The sequence below is a fragment of the Dendropsophus ebraccatus genome, chromosome 3 (genome assembly GCF_027789765.1).
Source record: "Dendropsophus ebraccatus isolate aDenEbr1 chromosome 3, aDenEbr1.pat, whole genome shotgun sequence".
Classification (NCBI taxonomy): domain Eukaryota; kingdom Metazoa; phylum Chordata; class Amphibia; order Anura; family Hylidae; genus Dendropsophus; species Dendropsophus ebraccatus.
In genome coordinates this window covers 96,801,388-96,823,540 of record NC_091456.1, presented here as the reverse complement: position 1 = coordinate 96,823,540, position 22,153 = coordinate 96,801,388, and the positions used below count along the sequence as shown (strand labels likewise).

Genomic DNA, 22,153 nt, shown 5'->3' with positions numbered 1-22,153 from the left:
TTTCTTAAAGGGTTACTCCAGAGATTTTTTTTATCAGTTGGTATAAGAAAGTTATACAGATTTGTAAATTTATTCTATTTTGCAGAGGTGGCAGCAGAGAGCACTTTGTCAGACTAGAAAAAATACACCACTTCCTGTAGGGCGTATAGCAGCTCATAAGTACTGCAGGACATGAGATTTTTAACTTAAAGTAATTTACAAATCTTTATAACTTTCTGACAACTGTAGCTGATTTAAAAACATTTTATTTTCTCCTAAATACCTCTTTAACCCCCTAATGACCGTGGGCGTACATTTACGCCCTCACTGTCTGGGCTTTAATGCAGGAGGGCATAAATGTACGCCCTGGTGCGGTCCCGGGCTATGGAGTGGGCTTACAAGCTGAGCTTGCCCCATAACGGGTGAGAACCGGCTGCTATCTGCAGCCAGGCCCTCACCCTCAATAGCAGGCTGCTGCGATTGCGCGGGCGCCCGATCGCGGCGTTTAAGTGTAAGTGACCAGAGCATCTCCGGTCACTTACCGATCTGGACCCCCGCAGCGTGTCTGCGTGGGGGTCTGATCGCATGGCCTGACTGCTGGAGGTATGCTCCTTACCTCCGTGCAGTCTGATCTTCCATCTTCTGATTCAGTCTGCCAAAGGCAGGCTGTATCAGAAGATAACAGATAACACTGATCCCTGCTATGCTATGGCATAGCAGTGATCAGTGTTACTGATAAAATGTAGTAATGTAAAAGTCCCCTAAGGGGACTTAAAAAGTGTGAAAAAAATTAACAGTAGATATAAAGCAAGTTTGCAATTTACTGTCATTTTTTGTTGTTGTTATCATGCTGTAAAACAAAGCTGAACTTACCAGAAATCCAGGTACAGTCTCCTGAAGGCAGATTTTTAGTCTTTAGTGCTGGTGGAAAAAAAACAGATTAAACATTTGAAGTCCTAGCCATTACAGAGTGTCACGGCTCAATGTGTCCATCAGTCAAATGAGTGCCTTCTCTGTGAGCACTCAGATGACCTGGGATACACAGGACTTCCTGTGTTTAGACTCTTTGAAGGAAAAAAAAAAGTCAAAACACAGGAAGTGTCATGTTTTCCATGATAACTTTAAAAAAAATAATAAATGTAAATTGCAAACTTGCTTTATATCACATCTACTGTTGATTTAGGTTTTGAAAGTTATAACGACAGGTACACTTTGTACTTGTACAGCTTTTCTACTTTAGAAAACGGATGAATATTGAATAAGCCACTAGTACTGCAAAGCTGCACTAACAAATGATACTGTCAACTGAGTAATTGCTATTTTATTTTTATTTGTGTACAATGCATATATCATTTTCCATAGGACACATGTGTGGCACTGCAAGCTCTTGCCGAATATGCAATCCTTTCCTATATTGGTGGTGTCAATCTCACAGTATCTCTTGCATCAACCAATTTGGACTATCAGGAGACCTTTGAGCTTAACAGATTGAACAAAAAGATCCTTCAGAAAGCTATGGTGAGCAATAATTTTTTCCCTTTTATTACACAGGGTTTTTCTTTTCTTTTTTAAAGGGGTACTCTGAATAGTAATGTTTAAAAAATGAATACATTACTTCGTTATATTACTTTGTAACTTAAAATAAATGTATACTTTTTTATTTATACAACTTTTTACCCTAAGTTTCAGCAGTAAGGGGTGAAACAGGCCCCTCTGCTGCCACCAGCGTTCGTGTCAAGAACTGCAGGGCTTAACAAGCTTCAGTTACCTGTCCCCCATTCTGTTCTAGTGCTGCTGCACAGCACCGTTACTACAGTGATAGTTTCCCCTCATGTACCGTATATTTTCATTAGAATATACAATACACTATTTCAATAAAACTGTGTGGTAGTGCTGAATCAGAACTGGGGACCAGTTTCCCAGAGCTGGATCCAGCTTTCCCCAGCACCCAAGGAGGAGCGGCACTGATTAAAAAGGCAACAGGCTGATGAGCGGATTTCAGATATAATAAAGCGCTCTGCTTTCTTATTACTGCAATGTATTACCAGAAAAATTAAATTAAAAAAATTACTCTCCAAAGTATCCCTTTATATATTCTATTGTTTACAGTGTGTTATTTTTTATTTGGATTCTAGATTCCTACCATTCCAACCGGTTTGTTTGTCAGTGCAAAAGGAGAAGGTTGCTGTTTAATGCAGGTGAAGTTATGACTGATTTTGTTCCCAAACAGACAGATATTGCCCCATGTAATAGGGCTGACGAACTAATCAGCTGATGACTCTTTTTGAGTGTCAAAAAAAAGTCTGCTGTTGTCCACACATTTTCCATTGTAATACCACATGCACGGACGATGGCTGATAATGCTAGGGCCACACAGACAGTCTAGTGATTGGTTATGCTGCCCCTGACAATAAATGAGCTGTGTAATAGGCTCCCTAAACAAGCACCAATCTAGGAGATCATTGCTTGTCTATCTGGTGGCTATTTCCCCATCTCAGGGAGAAAAATTCCTTCTCGACTCCACAATGGCAATCAGAATAATCCCTGGATCAGCGTCCAATTGCATGTAATCTAGTGCCCAAAACTTGTAATATTACATATATATCAAAAAAAGCATCCAGGCCTCCCTTGAACTTGTTTAATGAATCAGCCATGACAACATCATGTGGCAGAGAGTTCTATAGTCTCACTGCTCTTACAGTAAAGAACCCGCATCTGTGCTGATGGAAAAACCTTCTTTCCTCTAGACGTAGAGGATGCCCTCTTGTCATGGTTACAGGTAGAGGTGAACGAATTTACAGTAAAAACAAAGCAAACTGCTTTGTTAGCTTGGCAGTCGGCTTATCAGCCTGCTGCCTTTTAAATCTGTGACACTCCTTCCTGAGTGCCTGGAAAAGCTGGATCAAATCCTGGGAAACTTCTCCCAGTTTCCCAGGACTGGATCTGGCTTTTCCTGCCACCCAGAGTGGAGGGGCCCAAACTTCAAAGGCAGCAGGCTGATAAGCCGACTGCCAAGCTAACAAAGCAGTTCGCTTTGTTTTTACTGTAAATTTGCTCACCTCTAGTTACAGGCCTAGATGTAAAAAGAGCACTATAAAGATCTCTGTACTGTCCATTCATATATTTGTACATTGTAATCAGATCGCCCCTAAGACATCTTTTTTCCAGAGTATATAGCCCCAAGCTATACTGTACTGTATAGGTACTGTAAGGTACTGTATAGGTATTGAAACCCACCCATTCCCTTAATGACCTTTGTGGCCCTCCTCTGCACCCGCTCCAGTTGAGCTGTGTCCTTCTTATATACCGGTGCCCAAAACTGTACACAGTATTCCATATGTGGTCTGACCAGTGATTTATAAAGAGGCAAAACTATGTTCTCAACTTTAGCATCTATGCCTCTTTTGATGCATCCCATGATTTTATTAGCATTGGCAGCCACTTCTTGGCACTGATCACCTTTTACATGCTGGGCTTATTGTCCTTTAATATCCCCTTGTCCTTTTCGGTGCAGTTACACCCAGTGTTCCATTAGTTAGCACATAATCGTACATTTAGCTCAGCCCAAGTGCCACTTTATCCATATTACATTTCACAGCATATTCACAGATAACAGAAATACTGCTGAAATCAATGCCTGTCACTGTTTTATGCCACTATAAGATACAGCAGCATGAACACAGTGACAGATTCTCTTGCAGTTAATATATACTTGATTTACTCTTTACAGATTGATGTTCATTACAATGTCCCTGACCCTGTGACAAAGCCAGCATTCATGCTTATGGTTCATCTCAAAGAACCAAAGCCACAAAGGGATCGGAGACAAGTGGGGCGCCAAGAGACACTTCTCAGAAAGAGAGCACTTCCTGATGACGATGATCCTGGTTCACACCAAGACCACCAAGAATACAAAGTGACCTTGGAAGCCTGCACAAGGTTAGAATGCTCTGCTGTGTGGTCTGTCTACAGGTGAAATGTATGTAAACTGCTGGGAGGACCTATAGCCAACCCCACCAAAAATTAGATGTTAATACCATTAAATAGCTTAGGGCAGCATGAATACTCACCTTTTTCCAATTTCTTGACATACCCTTACATTTCCAAGATATATGGGTTTATAGTTTGTCTGACAATACAGTTAATAGTCAGATGCTCGAAAATGGCCAAATTGTAGACCAAAACATTGAACTTTATATTTTGGATGCTGCTATAAACTTTACTTGTTCACTGAAACTTAGGATGCTGTTTTTCTGTTACTACATGAACATTCAGATGGGTGTGAACTTAATTTTAACAATGTGTGTGAATATCAGGCAATGGGTATGAATATAGTCAGCAGACATCCGGGCCGGCAACTCATTCCTCTCCCTGCTCACGCATGAGCACTGGGGGAGGGAGTGGGCTCTTGTGGCATTCTGCCTCTGGTCACACAAGTGATTGGCAGGTCAGTGGGCCAATTGCTCCTTGTCCTGCCGGAGCTGATGTTAGCTTAGCTCTAAGCATTCATCAGGAGTGCTCACAGTTAAAGGGCTACTAGCAGCAACCGGCAGCTGCACCTGCTGAAGTGAACGTGGGGGGAGTCGGACACATAGGGGCCAAAATCGTGAATGTCCGGATCTGGGAGGGTTAAGAGGTATTGTATTGTTGGAGGACTGAAGTTGAGAAACACTGATCTATACAACAATCACATAATCTGCTGTCACCATTTATTGAAGGGTAGTTGTCTCAGGAACTACAACTCACAGCATACCCTGAGAGCTTAGTAAGTTAAGGGCATTCTGAGAGTTATATTAAAGGGGTTATCAAGCGCTACAAAAACATGGCCACTTTCTTCCAGAGACAACCCAGTTCTTTTCCCTAGCTTGGGCGGAGTTTTGCTGCTCAGTTCCATTGAAATTAATGGAGCTTAATTGCCAACTGCACTTGAACTGGAGACAAGAGTGGGGCTGTCTCTGAAAGAAAGTGGCCATGTTTTTTGGCACTGGATAACCCCTTTAAAGGCTTGTTATTCACAAAGGAGTGGTGGACACATATACAGATCAGTTCAGGATGGCACCCAGTCAGCATGTCATGTCTCACTTATTTGTAGGCCCCCAGGATCAATTCACCTGGTGGGTCTCAGGTACCCCAGTCCGACACTGCATAGGGAGTAAAATAAACACTTTTCTCAATTGTGCGGACATGGTTCCCAGCAGCACAGTGCAGATCTACTATGCAGCTCCCGGGAGCATACCCGCCGCGGCTGCAGCAGTAGCTTTACATGTGGAAAAAAGGTGTTTTATTATGACACACAAAGCCAAGAGAGGGGCAGCAACTAGTCATCTGGGCATGGAGCCATCCGTGATTGGTCACGGCTCATGGGGCATTGCCTGGCAGTTGGGTGGTCTGCTCAAGGAGACACACTAACCCATTTTTCCCAAGCTTTAAATATTCACTTGAAAACCTAGTATTGATGATGTAAGTGACGTGTACTAGTGATTAGTACTGATCTTGGTTCTCTTCTATTCAGATGGCTTCATTCTGGTGCTTCTAACATGGCTGTTCTAGAACTGTCTCTGCTTTCAGGATTCCGAGCAGACATTGAGAGTTTGGAACAGGTAATGTAATTTAGATGCTTTAACAGTGTTTCTTTACCTGGAGCAAGATCTATTGATTTATTAGACGATCACTTATCTTGTTGACATCCTTAAGAAGTATATTTGGGAGTGTATATTCTTCTTGACATGTCATTTCTTTCGGCGGACGGCAGAATTCGCCCGCTCATAGAATTGAGTCTATGGGACGGACGGAGATGCACACCACCGTGAGCGGGTACGAGCACCAGAATACACCAGAATGTTAATGGATGTTGTTCTAACTACAAAAGAGGTATATCCTACAATTCTTTATGAAAGGATCAGTTTCTCCTTTTTGTTCCCTGATGAACCAATTTTAACTGATCGGGGAAACACGTTGAAACACAAAATATCATTGGAACCATTTTGATCTGTGATTTTATATAATCTTTATTTAAATTTTTTTGCGTGGAAGGTAATTTATTAGTTTTCACACCTGTTGTTTCTTATTTTGTCCTTTCACCCATAGAAGAGAGGAAATGCCATTGTGGCTGGTTAGTTTCTCTGTTTATTACATGATCTGCAAGGCGCAGTGTAATTATTTATATTATTTTTGTTGCAAGATTGGCTTATACATGGGCCTCTTGGTCCTTCTAGTTAGATCATTAAAATTCATGTTTTATATCTAATGTAACCAGTTCTCTTATGCATACTGGTGCATGGTCTGTCATAATGGCTCATTATATTACCTTCACCTTTACCATACAACGCTAACTCCTTCTTGCTTTTTCGACTTGCTAGTTTCAGAACTTTTAGCATTATCTGGTACATGTTCAACATTATAAATACCAGAAAATGAAGTTACAAAAATGCCTTTAAATGCTGGTATATGGGGAATTTACTGAATCAAGTCCAAAAGGAGAGAGTATATTCTTTAGGGGAGCATGACCATTTTGTTGGCGTGGCTTTTGGTCCCCTGCTGGGTGAAAGGCATTAAATATGCATTTTAGAAGGACTAGGGTGAGTGATCTGCTCTGGTGGGAGCTGGTTTTACAACTTCCTAAAGAACTGCATGGCTTTTCACATCTGGATTTAATTGGGTCACATTGAACTTGCCTTGGAATTTTCCTGTAGGTGTCCAGCTTGGAGGACACAGTTTATTTCATTTGAATGTAAACTTTTACTGCTTGATTTAACGCCAGGAAGCTGGCATTAGAAAAACATTGCTTCGGGAATTAAAAGAACACAAAACCTGGAATGCTAGTTGATCCATTAACAAGGGGCATCTTGTAGCATTTACAGATCTGTATGTATGAGTTCCTAAACCATGACAGAGCTTGTTTTCCATTGTATTTGTGGCTGCTATGCAACAAAGGGGCAGCAATTGTCCTAAATTGCCAGTTGTTTCAGACAACTAGATTTCAGTGGCCACCCATATGTTTGAGTGGACCTTTAGTTGCTCTTTTGCTACAAAAGTCATAAATTTTCAACCCCAGGTTGCCTGTTCGCTCTCTCTTAAATTGGAGTCTAGCTGCACCTGTAACCTACTCAGTTAACCAATAAAATATGTATTCTCCTGCTATAACCCTTTTGTCTGTGCATGGCCTACATGACACAATACTCACATAGGTCTCACAACTCTCCCCTGACAGATTATGTCGGGGGAGAGAAGGATGGGACATGTTGGACTTCAACTGCCCAACCCTTTTGTTTTTAGAGAGATAAGTGGTTGCCAGAGCTGTCTCTGGTGTGTATAAGGATAGCAATTTGGGTCTAGTTAAGGCGCTATTGTTTCAGGTAACATTTCAGGATAAGCTGCCAAGTGTTTACATGAGGAGAAGAACTATTACAGGTTACTATAGCCCATATTTATCAATTAATTTAAAACTGAAACTGGTGTATACTCCCCATAGAAAACTTATCATATCTCAGCTTTCAGTTCTGATAAATTTGAGCCTGTAAACAGTTTACATCCGTTTCAAGGTACACACTTTGATTAATCTTGGCCTATATAACTTGTATATGTAATTTGTCACCAGAGCTCTGCTTTATGGTCTTCATCTCTAGTTTTTAATTTTCCCTGAGCTAGTGGGTGGAGCCTGGCCTCTATGATGTCTCCCATGCGCTGCACACTCACTACACACTTGTTAAGCAGCATGTAATATGATATCAGAGTGAACTGGTCTAGCTAGGAAATACAGGATGGACTTGAACTGTTTTGAACTTGAAAGTTTAGCAAGGGGTGAAGGAAGAAAAGAAGCTTGATAATAGGAGAAACAAACATTATTTTCTTTACAAACATTCTTACATTCGCTTGTTCTATTGATTTATGGAAAGTTTTGTTGAAACAAAACAGTAGCCAAAACAGTAGCCATTGAACTATTAGCTTTTCTAAAGAAGTATCTGTATTCACAAGAAAGCAAACTTTCTAATCTGTTGGATTTCAGCAATAAATGTTTCCTAAAGGAGTAGATAGCAAACTGGCTTGAATTTGTATCCATTCATCGCTAATTTAGAGCAGTTCTGAAGAGGTTACAAGTCGAGCTTACAGCCGAACGAGCATTATTTTGTTAACATAGAGGGGACAGTCTGACGTCTCCAGCTCCACATGTCACAGTGTGTCCTGGACATTCCACAGCCCAGACGGAGCCCTCTAGGAAAGATATAGCCAGGAAATATGTGGGGGTCCCAGCAGGGAGAGGAATTTTTCTTTATTGGCCTCATTAAGACTCTTAGGGGGTAGTTAGCAGAATCCATCACATTTCTTTTTTTTATCAGCTCATGAATTCAGGAAATTACTGGCAGGCTGTCATCATCTATTATTGGTTGCAAATGACACATGTACGCCAAGATGTTTACATTACCCAATACTTAGTCCTAATCTATGCATAAGTGAATTTGTCATTGTCTCACTTAGGAAATGTATATTGTTGGCTTTAGTGGGAAGGAGCAGTTGTTGGAGATATACAATAAATTATAGTAGTAACAGAGCATAATAAATGACTACATTATTATAACCCAGTAGTCCTTGTTAATGTGAATGTGAATGTTACCTTTCATATTTGAATTTGTGATCTCAAAGAGAAACTAGCTGAGCAATGCTTTTGGCTGGGTCATATCTGCTCCAGTATATACAGTGCTTGTGCGCCACATAACATAAGACTTCTGGAGCATCTTTTCTTGTGCATTATGCTTGTGCGCATAAAATGTGAATTTTGCTGTTGCTCTGTATGTTCTTCAGAAAATCTAAATAGATTGACTCTTGGGTTTTCCAGGAGAGTGTGCCTACACTGTCCAGTTAGTGGTGCCAGTGTCCATTGACTGCCTGTCTGTAACTAAGGGCCCTTTTACACGGAAAGATTATCTGACAGATTATCTGCCAAAGATTTGAAGCCAAAGCCAGGAATGGACTATAAACAGAGAACAGGTAATAAAGGAAAGCCTGAGATTTCTCCTCTTTTCAAATCCATTCCTGGTTTTGGCTTCAAATCTTTGGCAGATAATCTGTCAGATAATCTTTCTGTGTAAAAGGGCCCTAAATGTTATTACAATAAAAGACCTAAGTCACACTGGATGGTAAGTCCCGCTTACCATTGCTTGCTCCTTGCCAGTGTCAGACTGTGGCCAGACCAGTTGCCAGTTTTGTTACACAATTCCAGAAGGCATAGCAGGTGAATGGCACAATGCAGAATTCTAAGAAAAACATTATCTGTCATCTTTATATCATCTGATGACACACTACATAAAAAACTCTTTCTTCCTGCCATTTGATATGCATTGTTCAACACTCCTTTTTTATGTTTCAAATGGAGAAAATGTATAGTATTTAGTCCTCCAGACCACAAAGAGTCCCAACCTTTGCATATACCAGTTTTATTTAATAAAGATACCATAAGCTAATAAAATATATAGTAGGCTATGAATACACAAAAAAAATAAATAAGAGATAATTGATTTGTGCAACAAATACATATATAAGAATACATTATACAAAGAAGGTTTAAAATTGTCAGTGTAATACCGCTGGGTATTGGCCAATGCTGTATTTAGCGTTAGTTCAAATGTGTCAATTGAGGCCACAGATGGAAAACGTTATAAGCAAGTCACAGTTATAGGACCTGTAGTCCCACTATTGGATGTGTATCTCACCGCTCCCTATGCCCGGTGTAGCGAGACACCCAATAACTGGCAGATCAGTTCACATAGATCAGTTCACGTTTAATGTGGCGATACAAAGTATGCGAAATGGCATCTGTGACGGGGTTAATCAGTATAACCTTGAAACGCGTTTGGCATATTATATAAACTGTCTTTCAGAGAAATTTTTATTACTACAAGTTATACCGCTACGGGGGGGCCCCCCATTACTCTTTTTCACCCGATCAACCTACGACAATCACCTATTATCCCTATCAGCATCTCACCCTAGACGGAGACATCCGAGGTGAGAGCGAGAACGAGGCCGGGATACAGAGTGAAGCCGTGATACAGAACAGCGCGCGGACCCAATACCACGAGGTCGTACTGCAAGAGCCTCTCCAGGTCAGATCAAGTGACCGCAACTAAGAGCCTCCGCAGGAGGGAGAGAGCCATGACAGCAGCTACCAATTTGGACGGGTGAGCGGCGTCACAGACGCCATTTCGCATACTTTGTATCGCCACATTAAACGTGAACTGATCTATGTGAACTGATCTGCCAGTTATTGGGTGTCTCGCTACACCGGGCATCGGGAGCTGTGAAATACACATCCAATAGTGGGACTACAGGTCCTATAACTGTGACTTGCTTATAACGTTTTCCATCTGTGGCCTCAATTGACACATTTGAACTAACGCTAAATACAGCATTGGCCAATACCCAGCGGTATTACACTGACAATTTTAAACCTTCTTTGTATATGTATTCTTATATATGTATTTGTTGCACAAATCAATTATCTTTTATTTATTTTTTTAGTGTATTCATAGCCTACTATATATTTTATTAGCTTATGGTATCTTTATTAATTAAAACTGGTATATGCAAAGGTTGGGACTCTTTGTGGTCTGGAGGACTAAATACTATACATTTTCTCCATTTTATTCTTTTTGCCCATGTCTAGGTAAGGGCATTTTAGGTTCACCTCGACCCAATTAGTTACTGTAACTGTGAGCTGCACCTATAAATATTCTCACTTCCACTTTTTTATGTTTCAGCTGCTCTTGAATAAACTCATAGGGCTTAAGCGCTATGAGGTTGAAGGAAGAAAGGTTTTGTTCTATTTTGATGAGGTCAGTAAAGCATCTTTTTTTAAATACAATGCGTTCTATCTTTAATCTGCAAAAAAAAAACAACATAAGGGATTGTTCACACAAGTGTATTCTTGCTCCCTGTATAAGCTGTATATCTGGATTCGAACACTTTATTGGTGCCTGTCTGAGAATTGGTGCATGTGGGAATTAGTCCCTTGCAGTAAGGGTGGTATATAATCATTGGGATGTACTAAAGCAGAGCTATATTTTTTTATTTATTAAAGGGGTTGACAACATTATTGTAAAATTGTTCAGTGTACGGTATTAGTAAGCACTTACTGACAGTCCCTCCCTGTGTACCCTATGGTGCTAATATTGAGACACCCTCTTCCAGGCTGTATCGTCCTGCTCTATATGCTGAATAGCCATCCTTTCCATGGCATAGTCAAGCATAGATAAGCATGGGGCAATTCCCTCCCTCTGTGTCCTCCATAGGCATATACAGGCTCAGTTGAGGACATGGTTGAGGGGCATGGTCACAAGCTCCTCCATACTCAGCCATCTTTTGGACAGAAACTATAACACTCATCATGAGCTGACAGCCGGACATGATGGGTGTTGTAGTTCTGTATCCTGGAGCTCCTACCAGCAGTATAGTCAGCTGTATTAACAATTGCTGATACAACTGTAGAGGGAGGGAGACAGGGCCGGGATGGGACTAGAAAGCAGCCCTGGCATACAAAGCCTCCTTACAGCCCCCACAAAATATAATCCTCTGCACCCAATAAATAAAACAAAATTGGTGGTGCAATGTGCACTGCAGTGAATTTTGTTGTTTTGGGTCACTTGCTCACATATACACATATACATGGGTGTTATGCTTGGCTTTTTGGGCATTTTCCATCTGCCAAGTTTTATGTAGCATACGCAGTCTCATGTATACAGACACATATTCACATAGACACACACACACACACACATATACACACACACACACAGGCACATATTGTATATACACCCAGGCACATACAGTTACATACGTACATATGGTCGGGCACATATATACCCATTTAGAGACACATATGCTGTACACATAAGCACATACAGTCACATAGATACACATGCATACATAGAGACACATACAGCCACATATACACACAGAGTCAGGTACATATACAGAGACACACACATGCTGTGCACACAAGCACATACATAGAGACACATACAGTCACATACACACAGAGTCAGGCACATATACAGAGACACACACATGCTGTGCACATGAGCACATACATAGAGACACATACAGTCACATATACACACAGAGTCAGGCACATATACAGAGACACACACATGCTGTGCACACAAGCACATACATACATACATACATAGAGGCACATACACACAGGCAGACAAGCACATATATACCCATAAACAGACATGCTGTACACAAAGGTACAAACATACATATATTCCCATTTACACATATGGACATGAACATACATATGACACATACAATGACATATACACATATAGACAGATATATATACCCATACAGAGACACACACACACACACATGCTGTACACAGAGGCACATATCATGTACATACACAGTCAGGCACATATCCCATACAGAAACACACACACACAGTACACAGAAGCAGTAACATAGTCCTCCTCTCCTCTCCTGCCAGATAGTCTGTGGGCGGAGCTTCCTCCTGCAGGGGGACATGTTGTCCTCTCTCACTGATCAGTGTTCTGGGACCAGTGCAGCAGACTTCCTGTTCCTCCGTATGTGCATCAGTGGTGCTTACAGTGCACTACATTGAGATAGTAATCCGTGCCACAAATTCCGGTCCGCACGGCATATGCTTTTTTTGCGGCTCGAATCGCGGTCCGTACATACATACGGACATGTAAATGAGGCCATTAAAAACATTGGTCCTATGCTTTGTTGGCAATTGCGGACAGTGCTACGGATGTGTGAATGAGGCCAAATTCTGTTTGCAATTACAGATCCATAATTTAGAACAGTATTGCAGCTATTCATTACTACTGACCAAAACACACATCCATATTTGTACCTAATCCGCTTCACAACCAATACTACACCTACACTCTGCATAACACACACACACACAGCCCTGCACCCTGCATATTACACACACACACACACACACACACACACACACACAGCCCTGCACCCTGCATATTACACACACAGCCCTGCACCCTGCATATTACACACACAGCCCTGCACCCTGCATATTACACACACAGCTCTTCTCCATCCCTGTAATACACACACTGTTCTGCTCCATCCCTGTACTACACAGCCCTGCACCCTGCATATTACACACACAGCTCTGCTCCATCCCTTTAATACACACACAGCTCTGCTCCATCCCTGTAATACACACACAGCTCTGCTCCATCCCTGTAATACACAGCCCTGCATCCTGCATATTACACACACAGCCCTGCACCCTGCATATTACACACACAGCTCTTCTCCATCCCTGTAATACACACACTGTTCTGCTCCATCCCTGTACTACACAGCCCTGCACCCTGCATATTACACACACAGCTCTGCTGCATCCCTTTAATACACACACAGCTCTGCTCCATCCCTGTAATACACACACAGCTCTGCTCCATCCCTGTAATACACAGCCCTGCATCCTGCATATTACACACACAGCCCTGCACCCTGCATATTATACACACGGTTCTGCTCCATCCCTGTAATACACACACAGCTCTGCTCCATCCCCAGTGGCGGATTATAATATGGGCGGCTGCCCGGGGCCCGAGGCTCCGGGGGGGCCCACGCCACGCCGCCCACATTATAGTCCGCCACTGTGAACTGTCCCCCGGCTGATGCGCGGCTGCCGGGGGTGTCCCGTCCTATCCCCGGCAGTGCGCGCATCAGAGAGCTCCCCGTGCGCCTGTGGCTGTGACTTCCGGCGCACGTGGAGCTCTCTGATGCGCGCTCTGCCGGGGGTAGGACGGGACACCCTCGGCAGCCGCACATCAGCCGGAGGCTGCAGAGGGAGAGAGGCTCGACGGGGGAACGGACGGCAGGTGAGTTGTGTTGTTTTTTGGTTTTTTTTGTGTTATCTGCTGGGGGGGGGAAGGGGGACCATCTATAAGGGGGGCGAAGGGGAGAGGGGGGACCATCTATAAGGGGGGAGAGGGGGGACCATCTATAAGGGGGGGAGAGGGGGGACCATCTATAAGGGGGGGGAAGAGGGGGGACCAGCTATAAGGGGGGGAAAGGGGGACCAGCTATAAGGGGGGGAAAGGGGGACCAGCTATAAGGGGGGGGAAGGGGGACCAGCTATAAGGGGGGGGAGAGGGGGACCAGCTATAGGGGGGGGGAAAGGGGGACCAGCTATAAGGGGGGAAAGGGGGACCATCTATAAGGGGTGCGGGGGGGGGAGAGGGGGGACCATCTATAAGGGGGGGGGAGAGGGGGGACCATCTATAAGGGGGGGGGGAAGGGGGACCATCTATAAGGGGGGAAAGGGGGACCAGCTATAAGGGGGGGAAAGGGGGACCAGCTATAAGGGGGGAAAGGGGGACCATCTATAAGGGGGGGAAAGGGGGACCAGCTATAAGGTGGGGGGGAAGGGGGACCAGCTATAAGGGGGGAAAGGGGGACCAGCTATAAGGGGGGGAAAGGGGGACCATCTATAAGGGGGGGAAAGGGGGACCAGCTATAAGGGGGGGAAAGGGGGACCAGCTATAAGGGGGGGAAGGGGGACCAGCTATAAGGGGGGGAAGGGGGACCAGCTATAAGGGGGGGACCAGCTATAAGGGGGGGAGGGGGACCAGCTATAAGGGGGGGGAAGAGGGGGGACCAGTTATAAGGTAGGGGAGGGGGACCAGCTATAAGGGGGGGAAGGGGAACCAGTTATAAGGGGGGGGAAGAGGGGGGACCAGTTATAAGGGGGGGGGAGGGGGACCAGCTATAAGGGGGGGAGGAGGACAAGCTATAAGGGGGGGAAGGGGGGACCATCTATAAGCGGGGGGGAGGGGGACCATCTCTAAGGGGGGGAGGGGTACCATCTATAAGGGGGGGAGAAAGGGGGACCAGCTATAAGGGGGAAAAAGGGAAGAGGGGGACCATCTATAAGGGAGGGGGACCATCTATAAGGGGGAAGAGGGGGACCATCTCCTATAGGATTAGCACCCTCCTCTCCTGACATCCTCTGTGCTGCTGTGACCTCCCCTATAAGATCAGCACCCTCCTCTCCTGACATCTTCTGTGCTGCTGTGACCTCCCCTATAAGGTCAGCACACTCCTCTCCTGACATCCTCTGTGCTGCTGTGACCTCCCCTATAAGATCAGCCCCCTCCTCTCCTGACATCCTCTGTGCAGCAAGGGACCAAACATTGTTTATTGGGGCCAGCAGTTAGGGGAGGCAGGCAGTGTTTATTGGGGACAGCATTGGCGGGGGCAGTAGTGGATTATAATGTGGGCGGATTGACCGGGGGGGGGGGCCAGGTTGGGTGGACAGCCCGGGGCCCAGGGTACATTTAATCCGCCACTGTCCATTCCTGTAATACACAGCCCTGCACTCTGCATATTACACACAGCCCTGCATATTACACACACAGCCCTGCACCCTGCATATTACACACACAGCTCTGCTCCATTCTTGTAATACACAGCCCTGCACCCTGCATATTACACACACAGCTCTGCTCCATCCCTGTAATACACACACACACAGCTCTGCTCCATCCCTGTAATACACATAGTCCTGCACGCTGCATATTACACACACAGCTCTGTTCCATCCCTGTAATACACACACTGTTCTGCTCCATCCCTGTAATACACAGCTCTGCATCCTTCATATTACACACACAGCTCTGCTCCATCCCTTTAATACACACACAGCTCTGCTCCATCCCTGTAATACACACACAGCTCTGCTCCATCCCTGTAATACATACACAGCTCTGCTCCATCCCTGTAATACACACACAGCCCTGCACCCTGCATATTACACACACATGTGGCTATCCTCTCCTTTTGAGCAGTCTGTGGGCGGAGCTTCCTCCTCTCACTGATCAGCATCCTGGGACCAGTGCAGCAGACTTCCTGTTTCTCCTCTTCCTAGAGCCATGTAAGGGGTTCTGGCTTTCAGCAGATGCTCAGGTAGCTTCGGGAGGAGGAGGGGGGCCTTGGGAAGGAAGTAAGGGCTGTCCCCTGCGCTGCCTGTTACTTTTTTTTATGCAGCATTACATCAGGCGGCCTCACAGGAACTGGCAATCTGGTTAGCACACTGGTCTGCCAGATTGTCAGTCTGGGCAGGGAAGGATTAGTGCATTTCTCCTGAAATGGCTGTCATTTTCTCAGCCAGTTAGGGAGAACTGCAGAGTGACAGGAAGTGGTGAGGGGGGATGGCGGGCCCCTGCGACCCCTATAGCTACGCCACTGGTCCATTCCCTGACTGCAACAATCTCTGGTGTAGTAACATTATTAATTCATTTTGTATTTACTTTAATGTAATACTGAGTTTAGAAGACAAATGAAGGGTAGACTAAGCAATAGTTTCTGTTTCTGCATGGACTTCCATCATAGATGGTGAGGCCCTGGCATCCTCTTAGTCCGTCTGGTGAGGCCCAGGCATTACTTAGCTCTGCTGAGTGAGGCTCCAATGGAAAAAGTTTGAGAAGCGCTGCTTTATTACACATTCCAAATAGACATGATTTGCACAGGATGCATTTTGGCCTGTCTGTAGCCTGAGCGTGAACGACTCAGTAAACATTACACTCACTGCCACTTTCCATATTTTACCTAGTAATTGAATTAAAATATTTAAAGCTAAGGGTTGTCTTAACCGGTATTCAATATTAAATGGTTGACTGGTTGCAAATTGCTTCATTCCACAATTTATTTTTCCTCCAGATACCAAGTCAGTGTATGACTTGTGTACAGATGCAAGCGTTCAGGGAATATATTGTGGGAAAAACTTCACCAGTTCCTGTGAAAATTTACGATTACTATGAGCCAAGTAAGTTGGGGGATGGGGGGGGGCAGTTTTTGTGGCAGCTTTTTGTTCAGATTTTTGAGCCAAAGTCACACATAGAGAAATTGACCTATAGGCCATGTGGCTTTGGCTATAGGCCATGTGGCTATATGCCATGTGACTTTGGAAATACGCAGTGGCATATTTCCAAAAAGGAGATGTGTGACACTACCTTAATCAAATATTTATTTAAGATCCCCTACTGGAACAACCCCCTAGATGGCATTAATATGGTTTGCTAAAATTGGTGCACTTCTAACTGTATAGTATAGTGTGAAGAATGAATCATGATTTATATAACTGAGGAAAACATTATGCTTCATAATAGCCATAATGTGTCACTCCCAAAACTACTACTGTCAGCCTTATACAAGCAAAAAACATAAGTTGCTTGAATGCTCTATAACCAGATTAATTATACACTGTGCATTTATTAATCTATATTGCCTTTCAACAGCTTTTGAGGCCACGAGATTCTACAATGCTAGTGAAAACAGCCCACTGTCCCGAGAATTGTGCGATGGTACCACTTGTAATGAAGTGGAGAGCTCTACAAATCAGTGGACTGGTGAGACTGCTACATCTTTACCTTCTTAACCATGGTGCATAAATGAAAAAGGAATCACTTTCTTCCCTCCTGAACATTCTCACAGTGATGAGCGAATCTGCCGAGCATAGACTTGACCACTTGGCATATGACCCCCAGTTGCTGGAGAAGTTGGATGCAGCTCAGGGAGTCCTGGAAAACATGGATACACCCATAGGCTGGCAGGCAGGGGGTGGGCACACATAATAAAGAATCTATACTTACCCCTTTAGCTGCCCCACAGAGCTGCCTTACCAACCCCCACCAGCCTTTTGCAACTCCTGCTACTGTAACGTCACAAATGCCAATGAGTGACTATAACATGGTACTGCTGCAGTCGACTACTGGCTAAGCAGGCCCTTCCTACCAGGAAGATAGTAGAAACTGGAGGTCAGCTGGGGACCATGAGCAGAAGGCTTTGCAGCAAGGGCACCTAAGATCGTTAAGTATAGCTGCTTCATTTTGTTCGCCCACCCCCCTGCCAGGACCGGGTTTTCTATTTTCACTGGAGTTTTCCTTTATATAACCTGTGTTATTTACACTGGCAGCTTTGCAACATTAATGAAAGTAGAGTATATATTTTCCTTACAGGTTTCACTCCCACTGGTCCCTGTACTAGTGGATACCCATGCCCTGAAGAAGAACATTTTGAACGCTGCATGTGCTATCGAGATTGTGGGTATGATGGTGACCCAGTATGTGGATCTGATGGTGTCCTCTATCAGAATCAATGTCAGATGGAGGTAACAGCATGCAGGAATAACACCAGAATAGAGCGTGTGGCAATGTCACATTGCATTTCCGGTAAGTGTTTGAAGTATCTCAAAAGGTTTTGTTGAGTGTTTCATGCTGCTTCTGGTGAGTCCAGAGATCTGCTCATTTAAAAGGGTACTCTGGGTGGGAGGCGTTTTTTCAGTATCGCTGGGGAGGGGATGGATGAAGCCAATGACATTCACATCTCATGGACTTTGAGGTGTGATGTTGGCAGGCCTGCTCAGCCATTCAGCAGTTATAGAGGGGTCCTGAGGGGGCTGAATTGCTTAGCAGGCCTGCCAATGTCACATCTCCTCAAGCTCCCTCTGAGACATGAGCAGCTGGGAACGGGAGCAGCATGATTCAGGCCCAAGCGCTGGAGCCGGGTAGGTAGATGGACGTCATTGGCTTCATTTATGCCCAGGCAATACTGAAAAAACACCTCCCCCCTGAAGTACCACTTTGAGTGGGAGTGGCTGAAATTAGTGTACAGCACTATTGTTTATGTATTTCTTTGAATGTCATTTTTTAACTGATAACACTTTATACCTATAGTATATTATAACATTATACCATTCTAATTGTTTCTAAAAGAAGAAAATACATCGCAAGAGGAAACCTACACTGTTGCAGTACCAGAACAAGAGCAATCCCAGGAGAAAACAGGTAAAGTCTGTAGATATATAACTAAAGTTTGGCTTGCGCCTTCAATAACTGTCGACTGACTGATCAATTGGCTGACAGGTATCTCGCCTATCCACTCCCCTGTCCTCCCCATACACAGGAACACAACCAAACGTCCCTGTGTTCTCTATGGGGAGGGGTAAGCCACAGCCAGGCTGCTTTGAGAACAAAGGGGTTGAGCTGTGGTTTTCTACCACATCTGACCCCTATCTCCACCAACATTACCTATCTAGAACGGGAGAGTTCCATACTGACGTCCAACTATGCCTTCGGTATGGCCAACAATATTATAAAGTGTTTGGGGGAGATTTTTAAAATTTGCCAGCCGGCAGGGGGAAACATAACAAACAATCACAAGTGACCTCTCCCCGTGCCCCTGTGTCTGCACTTCTGTATCCGGTATGGACCTGACAGATTCCCTTTGAAAATAATTCGTATTTGCAATTAATTTATTGGTAGCAATATTCTATATTCCAGGTTTGTTCTAAAAATGATTTTTTAACACAAATAACCAGTTGATTATAACCTCCTACTTCTTTGCTAGAACATCCTTTCTTTATACTCTTGTATTGTCCTGTGTCACTGTCACTGTCGTTATAACTTTCAAAATCTAAATCAACAGTAGATGTGATATACAGCAAGTTTGCAATTTACATTTATTATTTGTTTTTATCATGGAAAATACAGCATTTCCTGTGTTTAGACACTTCTTTTTTTTCAAGAGTCTAAAAACAGGAAGTCCCATGTTTCCCAGGTCATCTGTGCGCTCAGAGAGACGGCAGCTATTTGATTGATTTTACTGGCCAGGACTTTATGGGGGAGATTTATCAAACTGGTGTAAAGAAGAATTGGCTCAGTTTCCCATAGCAATCAAGCAGATTCCACCTTTCATTTTCCAAGGAATCTGTAAAGAATGAAAAGTGGAATCTGATTGGCTGCTAGGGACAACTGAGCTAGTTCTACTTTACACCCCTTTGATAAATGCCCCCACGTGTTTAGTCTGTTTTTTTCAACCAGCACAAAACTTAAAAGCTGCCTTCAGGAGACTGGACCTGGATACAAGTAAGTATAGCTTTGTTTTAAAGCAGGATAAAAAAATAAAAAAAATAATGTAAATGCGTTATTTCACATCTACAGTGACACTTTAAGAGTGACAGTGACACTTTAAGAGTCTTAGATCTGTCACGGTCCTTTGCTTAGATTATCTGTTATGTTATGCAATTTACCTATTTACCTACTATGTGTCTTTACCTGTAACCTCCAGTATTATGCTTTTAACAGCTCAGCTATTGTAGTCACTTTTTGTTTCTAACTTGTGCTTTAAGGGAATCTAATGGCATAACTAAGAAAAAGAGGTCTTAATGTCCTATTATACCAAGCAATTATCGGTTTAGTGTAATAGCTACTGTTAAAAGGCAACAATTAGATGACATGTCGGCTTCTCCTTGTCTTTCAACATGTTGAAAAATTTGTGAATGATGATGACGGTCTGCTGGCCATCGCTCCATGCAAATGAAGCAGCGGCAACAGTCGCTGCTATCTCCTATGGGCTCCCCAGACTGTAAATTAGGTTTTGGATCCTTGATGCTCTGTTCACTTCCAGTTCAAGGCTTATGTTCACCTTGCATGTTTGAATATTGCTGTCACAATATGTCAAAGAAACTGTATGCTTATACACCTACATAAGCTGCTGTTTTGTAGGCATACACATTGCATATACAGAAAGCACACCCCAGATACAATGTGAATAGAACTTTACCTACCTGTAATTTAGTAGTTATCTGGCTTATAGGAACAAGTAAGAGATCTCAATACAATACCTTACTATAGCTTTTATTCACACAGAGGAAGAAATGCCGATTCATCAGCCAGAGGACTCCTATTATTCATATGAGTATGATACAGAACCTTATGCTGTTGACAGTGATGACAGCATAGACCTTGCTGTGGAGCTCACAACAGTTTCTATCTTGGCTGAAGATACGGGCAAAGGGGATACGTCATTGATCACAGAATGGTAAAGGCACATCTGTAACAATCCGGTGTGCTATGTCACTCTAACTATAACTAGTTACGGTTTCATTATATTAAGAATGGAATTCCATTGGAACATATACTCCAGAGCACTGGCAGAAGCATCATATTTTTTTATTTGTAGAATCTAAACATTATGCTACTTGGTTTTCTGCAACTTGTTTGCTCTTTTTACACCTCCATTTTTTCATACAGAAAGCAAAATGCACAAGGAAATGTAAAACAATGGACAAGGACTGCTTCCATTTGTGAAAACGTGTGATATTAGGGTCATACAGTCAATAGACTTTATCTTGCTGGTTATTAAAACATATTTGGTATTCTATTTTCCCTTAACCAGCTACATCTTTCTTTTTTCTTTCACCAATAATTGAGTTGAGATATAACAAGAACATGTTGAATGTGAGATAGCATAAAAGTCTCCTGTCAATACCTCTTTTTATTTCTTGAGTAAAAAACAGACCACTGCTAATTCCATTAACCCCATCATAGTTTCCCTGTATATAACCTAACATTATAAGGTTTCTGCTCAAGTTGTTCCAGCAAAATAAATCAGAGCTTTCCTGTCAGGGCAACTGCCTACATGAATTGCAGGTCCAAATGATGTCACCCCCAGTGACAGGACACATCTAATCCTATCTTTAGTTCCCAGCTTCATTGTGTGTGCTGTCCTTGTGTCACACAGTTGCATACATTTGTATATGTGTTTTTCCGTTTGCTGTTTTATGTATATGGAAACCCTGTGCAGATTATATGCATGTATTACTACAGAACTGTGAGGATCAAGGTTTCTGTCCACCATAAGGCAGTTCACACTTTGATTTTTAATTTATATTAGTCAAATGCAGGGAAAGGGCCTAAAGGGGGCAGCTTTATTTGTCTCTTTTTTTCGTCGATCTGTTTCTAGTTTGGGGAGAAAAAAGTGTACACGCAAAAACTGTATTATGTTACAAAGTTCTAAGCCCAAGAATATTTAGTGACACACTGGATCTTAGGTTACAATATTCCTTAAGGAAAATGGGGGGGGGGGGGGGGGAAATAACTGTATGGTCAAATGGACAAGTAGATCTCTACATGCACAGCAAAACACCCTATCACTAAAACATGTAGACTAAAACTTAAATACTTTATTAGATATGCATTAAAAACATAGTCTCAAACAATCTCAAAATATATTAATAAATAGTGTGAGATAAGGCACTATGTGAAGTTGTACTGGTACTCAGCCCTAAAGCATTAGATACAACCCCTCAGAAACAGTATCTTTCTTCTATACGGTG

General features: G+C 43.2%; 1 protein-coding gene across 2 annotated transcripts in view; it reads left to right on the top strand.

Annotated features, from left to right (window-relative positions):
• CPAMD8 (C3 and PZP like alpha-2-macroglobulin domain containing 8) overlaps window positions 1-21,900 on the top strand; it is a 131,672-nt gene extending 109,772 nt beyond the window's left edge. The window contains exons 33-42 of one of the 2 annotated variants that reach the window (XM_069962282.1): window positions 1,342-1,497; window positions 2,115-2,177; window positions 3,710-3,918; window positions 5,492-5,579; window positions 10,734-10,808; window positions 16,696-16,801; window positions 17,274-17,384; window positions 17,994-18,206; window positions 18,753-18,821; window positions 20,685-21,900. In XM_069962282.1, coding sequence (XP_069818383.1) covers window positions 1,342-1,497; window positions 2,115-2,177; window positions 3,710-3,918; window positions 5,492-5,579; window positions 10,734-10,808; window positions 16,696-16,801; window positions 17,274-17,384; window positions 17,994-18,206; window positions 18,753-18,821; window positions 20,685-20,860 — 1,266 coding nt within the window. In that variant the 3' untranslated portion in view covers window positions 20,861-21,900. Of the gene's footprint in view, window positions 1-1,341; window positions 1,498-2,114; window positions 2,178-3,709; window positions 3,919-5,491; window positions 5,580-10,733; window positions 10,809-16,695; window positions 16,802-17,273; window positions 17,385-17,993; window positions 18,207-18,749; window positions 18,822-20,684 lie in introns of both variants that reach the window. The other variant, XM_069962281.1, reaches the window with a different exon arrangement.
• The last annotated feature ends 253 nt before the right edge of the window (window positions 21,901-22,153 follow it).